A 6,971-nucleotide genomic window follows, 5' to 3' on the forward strand; every position below is an offset into this window, starting at 1 on the left:
TGGTGCTTTTGTGTCCTTTTTGAAGCTTGAAAGCAACCAGTACAATATTCAGATGTTTGGAACAATGTGTACGTAAATTATGACACATTTTTATTGTTGGGTGAACTTATTTCACTTATTATTTAACTTATTCACTTATTTTACAAATAGACACTGGAGAATTTGAATCCACGAAGGTTCATTTTTACTGGAGTTATTGTATTTAGAATTTGTAGTGAGGTTCTCTTCTGTTGGTTTTCATAGGTATATGACCATGAGCTTGAAAGTGTAAAACAGTTCATGGGTCTCACTGATTTCTGCAACACCTTCAAATTGCATCGTGGTAAAAATGAAAGTGACGATGATGACCCCGCTGTAGTTGGAGAAATCAAGGCAAGATGTCTTATTAATTTGCTTTAAGAATAAATGTAATGCTGTTACATTTTTTCTGTTCTTGGTTGTGTAAGATTCAATAAAGGACTAGGTGTTACAGTCCCTAGTGTTACACCGATACTGATTCCCTGGTGAGTTCTTGAAGAAAAATGGCTGCTATAAGGCTTTATCAACAGGACACATCATCAGTTGTGTATACCTCAGCATCACAGGGGTGTTTCGGCCATCTATCACAAGACACCCTCTGCTGAGGCAGGCCCACCACAGGTTGATCAGGCCTGGGTGTGTGTGTCACATGGTTAGCTGTTCGCCTTAGCAGTCCAGCTGGTGTCACTCCTTTTCATCCACAGCCAGTGACTGGTCCTCTCGGCTGTGTCGGCCAGCTCTTTGATTGCTCGTCTATGAGCCTGTCCCCTGACTCCAATCTCCCTAAGGGTCTTTGATGTTGACTTGGCTACAAAGCCCCTACAACCCACCTCCACCGGACGCACCTTTATCTTCCAGCCTCTATCCTCTGCCTCAGCTGCTAGGTTGGAATATCGCAGTTTCTTTCACTCATAAGCTTCCTCAACAGCGTCCTCCCAGGGTACTGTAAGTTCGATAATATAAGCAAGCTGGCAGGAGTTAGACCAGAGAACAAGATCTGGTCTCAGAGTGGTCGTTGCGATCTCTGAGGGGAAAGTGAGCTTTTGATCCAAATCTACTTTCATCTGCCAATCCCTGGCCATGTTTAGTGGGCCTAAATCAGGGATTGATGGACAAATTCTCAGCTTGTCCCCCTCTCGAACAAATGTTGGTAGGTGTTGGCGCGCACCCTGGTTGTTGAGGGGTTGGGCATTGCTGGATATCCTCCTGCACTCAAGCTTATCGGCTAAACACCTGAGAACCTGGTTGTGTCTCCACGTGTACCTGCCTTGGATGAGGCTGGTCCTACAACCAACCAAAATGTGCTTGAGGGTTGCTAGGGCTGTACACAGGGGGCAAGATGGATCCTTTCCGAGCCATAACTGCAAATTTATAGGAGAGGGCAGAACATCGTACGTGGCTCGGACAATGAAGCTCAGCCTGTTGGATTCCATGGTCCAGAGATCGCTCCATGTGAATTTCCTCCCTTCGACATCCTCCCAGCCCATCCAGCGACCCTGTTTAGCTTGTGCTACTGCTCTGGAACGCCTGGCTGCCTCCTCCTGTCGTCGCACCTCCTCTACCACCATGGTTCGGCGTTCTGTTGTAGAAGCCTTTTGCCAGAGAGGTGTTGCTGTTCCAAGGCCAAGGCCTCCTCTATCTTGTTGAACGTGACCCACTATGTCACGATGGCGAAGAGCAGATTTGGCCTGTTGCACAGATGTGGCTGGGGTCCACTTCTTCCCTGTTGTTAGGGTAAGAGCGGCACCTCTCACTACGGGGTCTCTGGAGTCACTAAGGGACATGTCCAGTCTCACCTTGGCACATTTGAACTCTTCAACCAGCCTAGAAATTGGAAGTGACAGGGCTCCTTTGCTGTAAAGTCCAACACTACTGAGGCATTTTGGAAGTCCAAGCCACTTCCTCACATGAGTTCACTAGCCTTTCCAGTCGATTGGCATGGGTTAGCGAGACCTCGTACATGGTCAACGGCCACAGGAGTCTGGGTAGTAACCCGAACTGGAAACACCAGAGCTTCAGTTTCCCTGGGAGTTCCGTGTTGTTAATCTGCCTGAGGCCGTTAGCAGTGTCCTGCCGGAGTTGTTCCAGCTGCTGGGTGTCTCTGAGGTCTGCATTATACCATCGTCCGAGGCTCTTGATGGACTTCTCTAGGACTGTTGGGATTGGTTCGTTACTAATGTAGAACCGCTCGCCTGTTAGTTGGCCTTTAACAACGGAGATGCTGCGAGATTTAAATAAATATTTTAATTTAATTTAAGTAAAATAAATGATTTAGTTTGATTGTTTTCAGGGCTCCTTTAAGATGTACCCATTGCCAGATGACCCAGGGGTGCCCCCTCCGCCTCGTCAGTTCATAGAGCTGCCCGACAGCATCTCTCAGGAGTGTGTGGTCAGAATCTATGTGGTTCAAGCCATCGACATGCAACCCAAAGACAACAATGGCAAAGTACTTGATTTCATTCAGCATTTTAAGGAACATCAGAACTAATTTTGAGTTTCAGCTGCACAATTTCAAGAATTCATTTTTATTAAAAGGTCCTTTTCATTTCAGTGTGACCCATACATTAAAATCTCTTTGGGGAAAAAGTCTGTTGATGACAGAGACAACTATGTACCATACACTCTTAACCCAGTGTTTGGAAGGTAATGCCATAGATTTATTGAGAGTTTATCATGTATCATATTGTGGAAGAAGACTAAGTTTTCTGTCTCTCAACAGGATGTTTGAAATTACATGCTTCCTTCCACAAGACAAAGACCTGAAAATTGCCGTCTATGACTTTGATTTGCTCAGCCGTGATGAGAAAGTTGGGGAGACGGTGATTGACTTGGAGAACCGCCTTCTTTCTCGCTTTGGTTCCTACTGTGGTTTAGCCCAGACATACTGCATGTGAGACCCATACACTTTATGTAAACATGTAAACTTAGTATTTTCTTTGAGGACAACAGTAGAGACATTAGTTGATTTAATGGTGTTATTCATTAAATAGTTCTGGAACAAACCAGTGGCGCGATCAACTCAAACCATCTCAGATTCTTGAACAACTTGCCCGTTGGAAAGGCTTAAGTCCACCCAGGAGTGAAGACAACGGAAACACGCTATCTTTTGGTGGCCGATTGTACTGCCTCTCTGACTTCGGTAATTTTCAGAGCTTTTTGTTCATCATTGAACATCATTATGGTGGCTTGACAAACTGTTATTGTGTTATATCCACCAAACTGAGTACAGAGCCTGTTCTGATTCAGGTTGCTATATCTTTTTGAATTGATGGGATGTACAGCTGCCCTATAGCGGACAACAAAAAGACAAAAAAAAAACATGCCCAAGGACCCCTAAATATAATGACCTTGTTTTATTATAGTAATATTAGACATGTTACCAAAATAAGTAGCTTTTATATTGTTATTTTACTAAATCCAAAGCTAATTATTAAAATATTATGTGGAAATATTTACTATTAAGATAACGGCATATATTTTAAACCTTAAAAAATCGAATTTCTTTTGTTTCCCCTTTTAAATTTTCTACAAAGCATAGCACCCTGTTGCTGCCCCAGTATTGCCAAGTCCATGGTTTTACCATGGAATTGGGCTACTTTTACACTGTTTCCGTTGTTTTTTTTTATCAGGGTTTCCGTGGGTGCTTAAAAAGTCGGTAAGACAAGAATTGAAATGCAGCTTAATGTGACTATTAAACTTCAAAAGGCACCTTTCATTAAATAAACAAGAGCGCTGCAGGTTTCAAAGTCCGGTGCTGCACTGATTTGTGTTCTCCGGTTACCGGGGAAACCGTTATTTATGCCGTTCCGAAAGCGCCTCCTGCTGGCAGAGAATGAATTTGCATTTTTCAATAAGTCCGTCTGCTGTTTCTGTTTAGACCAGTGTGAAAATCAACCCATTTTGCGCTGCAAACACATGCTAATGCATTATAAAAATCTAAACAATTAAGACACTAAGATGTATTTATGTTGTTTAATTAATATAATAATTGATTGATAATACACTGCAAAAAATGCTTTTCTTAGAATTTAACAATTTTTTTAGTTTTTGCTTAAATCCGTCTGCTGTTTCTGTTTAGACCAGTGCGAAAATCAACCCATTTTGCGCTGCAAACACATGCTAATGCATTATAAAAATCTAAACAATTAAGACACTAAGATGTATTTATGTTGTTTAATTAATATAATAATTGATTGATAATACACTGCAAAAAATGCTTTTCTTAGAATTTAACAATTTTTTTAGTTTTTGCTTAAAACAAGGAAAAATATCTGCCAATGGGGCAAGAAAAATAGTCTTGTTTTGCCTATGAATTAAGATTATTTTTCTTACCCCATTGGCAGATATTTTTTCTTGTTTTAAGCAAAAAGGGAATTTTTTTTTATTTTATTTTTTTTCAGAAAACAAGACTTCATAAGTCATTTTGCTTCTCAAGTAAATGCATCCTGATTCAAGAATGTTTAGATTTAGATTTATACTAGAAAACAAGAAAAAAACACTAAGTAAATAATTTTTTTGCAGTGTGATTGTTTAAATTAATATAATTGAAACTTTTGACTCATCCCTTTTCTTAAATATGGTTTAATGGCTGAAATGTGAAAATTTTTTTTTTTTTTTTTTTTCTTTTTTACTTTTTGTTTTTGTGAAAACCTGTATCTGAACTGTAAATCATGATTTTTACAGTAATTTTACAGTTTAGTATGTTACCATAGACATTGCTCTACCCCGCTCATATGGTATTACTTTTATTTGTGCAGGGTGTTAAAAAGGTCTTAAAAAGTCTTAAATTTGATTTTAAAAATCCTGCAGATACCCTGTTTTTAGTCCACTCCCCCAGAATGTTATTTCGATGAAGGGGAAAATTATGGGGAAAAAAAACCAAACCGTGATGGGGTTAAGTTTTGAAGCTATTGGGCTGGTTTTGTTTTTGCTGCTCCTTAATTTAAAAACCCCTGTCCTGAGGCACCTTAGCAACCACCTAGCAACCCCTTCACAGCCACCCAAATTACACACTGCCAAATTAACCTTGAAACTTAATGACTTTTAAAAGCTTATTTGAAACTTTTTTTAATCTATGCTTTGTCAAGCCAATATTCAAACTTGTCTAGTTATACCCTGGTGCTGTAGTGTATATATGTATGTGTGTGCATTTTAGAAGCAAACAAGGAAATTCACGAACATCTGGGTCCTCCAAGTGAACGGATCGCTCTGCACGTCCTCAGAACTCAAGGCCTGGTTCCAGAGCATGTTGAAACCAGAACTCTTTACAGTAGCTTCCAACCGACTCTCCCACAGGTGTGATGCTACTCACCGGCCTGTTCTTTCTGTGATGTACTATATAGAACTCTTTAATTTTTTTTGAAAGCAAGCTCAAAATACTGCTTTATGTTAAGTAGTCTGTGTGTTTTATAGGGAAAACTCCAGATGTGGGTTGACATTTTCCCAAAAAGGCTTGGGCCTCCTGGACCTCCTTTTGACATATCTCCACGTAAAGCAAAAAAGTGAGAAGAAATTGGTACTTTTTGGTTATGCTTTTTCTGTTGAATGGCGATAAATTCACGTTCATTCTTTCTATCAGGTATTTTCTGCGCGTCATTGTTTGGAACACGTATGATGTAGTTTTGGATGAAACCAGCATTACTAGTGAAAATATGAGTGACATCTATGTAAAGAGGTATGTAAAAGGTTGAAGTCTCTTAAGGCAGAACCATTGGTTAATTTTGAGATTGTTATTTTGCTTCCATAGCATGACTTTTTTCAGACTAGTGGAAAGAAAACAACCAAAATATACATTTAAATATTTTTTGTCTATTTGTATCTGTAGATTTTAATAGCAGTACATATATTTTAAAGACCATTTTTTTCACAATTTTTCTCAGGCACTGAGCCAGAAATCTCCACTTCAGTAGCACTTACATTCAACAAACTTTACAGTTTTATTTCTATCTGTATTCTGAAAGTTTGTTTATAAGTCATTTGCCTGATTTATGTAACATTTCATTCCTAAAAACATGGTGGAAATTTTTTTTTCCCCTAGCTTTTGACAGGAATTATAGAGTAATAAAAAGAGATCTAAATTTACCTCTGTAAAAACATCTAATACATCAAAATGAAACCAGTATTTTGAATCTGGCTTTATCCAATGTTCAGATTTCTGGTGCATATTTAATAAAATAATTTGCATATTTAAACGCATAATTTCAAAAAAACTGTAATACAAAACAATTTTTAATTTCATGTGATTAATAGATATCACCATATTTCCCTGACTGATTAGTTAAATTTTTACACTGTTCACTTGTGGAGTCTTGCCTCAATGTGTTTTACAAGTAATATTTGTCGTAATTCATGTATTTATACCTTTGATTAGTTGGATGCCAGGTATGGAAGAAGATAAGCAAAAAACAGACGTCCATTACCGATCTTTGGATGGCGAAGGCAATTTCAACTGGAGATTTGTCTTTGGATTTGAATACTTGCCTGCAGAGCAGCTGTGTCTTGTATCTAAAAAGGTAATGTGGTTTGGCTGCATTTAACGTATTATGAAGAGCACTTGGAAGTATTAAAATACTCATTCTTTTCTGTTAAAAAGGAATATTTCTGGAGCCTTGACAAATCAGAGTTTAGAATCCCACCCAAGCTGATTGTTCAAATATGGGATAATGACAAATTCTCTCTGGATGATCGCCAGCAGGACAGAATGATCAGTACTTGAGGACTGACCCATATAATCCTGACTCTTTGATTTGGAATGAGAAGTCAATAAAGACAGAGATATGCCACTTTCTCTTATGCACTTAGTCAGCTTGATTCTAGCTAGTGGTCAAATGTCACCACAGATTATTTGACTTATTGCACATGTGATTGGATCACCAGAGATTAATACAAGGTGTAAACTGGGCATCACACTGGATATCTTCTCTACTGTTTAGCACTTTTACAGATGCAAATCT

At 38.9% G+C, this 6,971-nt stretch overlaps 1 protein-coding gene across 1 annotated transcript in view; it reads left to right on the top strand.

The window, feature by feature from the left end:
* Positions 1 to 6,733, top strand: part of LOC107739061 (myoferlin-like) — a 32,761-nt gene extending 26,028 nt beyond the window's left edge. Inside the window, exons 41-50 of the mRNA XM_016551037.1 lie at positions 244 to 372; positions 2,309 to 2,464; positions 2,570 to 2,661; positions 2,738 to 2,908; positions 3,009 to 3,157; positions 5,174 to 5,313; positions 5,431 to 5,519; positions 5,597 to 5,692; positions 6,389 to 6,530; positions 6,611 to 6,733. Of these exons, the coding sequence (XP_016406523.1) occupies positions 244 to 372; positions 2,309 to 2,464; positions 2,570 to 2,661; positions 2,738 to 2,908; positions 3,009 to 3,157; positions 5,174 to 5,313; positions 5,431 to 5,519; positions 5,597 to 5,692; positions 6,389 to 6,530; positions 6,611 to 6,733 (1,287 nt within the window). The remainder of the gene's footprint in view (positions 1 to 243; positions 373 to 2,308; positions 2,465 to 2,569; positions 2,662 to 2,737; positions 2,909 to 3,008; positions 3,158 to 5,173; positions 5,314 to 5,430; positions 5,520 to 5,596; positions 5,693 to 6,388; positions 6,531 to 6,610) is intronic.
* The last annotated feature ends 238 nt before the right edge of the window (positions 6,734 to 6,971 follow it).

This window comes from Sinocyclocheilus rhinocerous, unplaced genomic scaffold, assembly GCF_001515625.1.
Source record: "Sinocyclocheilus rhinocerous isolate Xijiao unplaced genomic scaffold, SAMN03320098_v1.1 scaffold1066, whole genome shotgun sequence".
NCBI classification, from domain to species: domain Eukaryota; kingdom Metazoa; phylum Chordata; class Actinopteri; order Cypriniformes; family Cyprinidae; genus Sinocyclocheilus; species Sinocyclocheilus rhinocerous.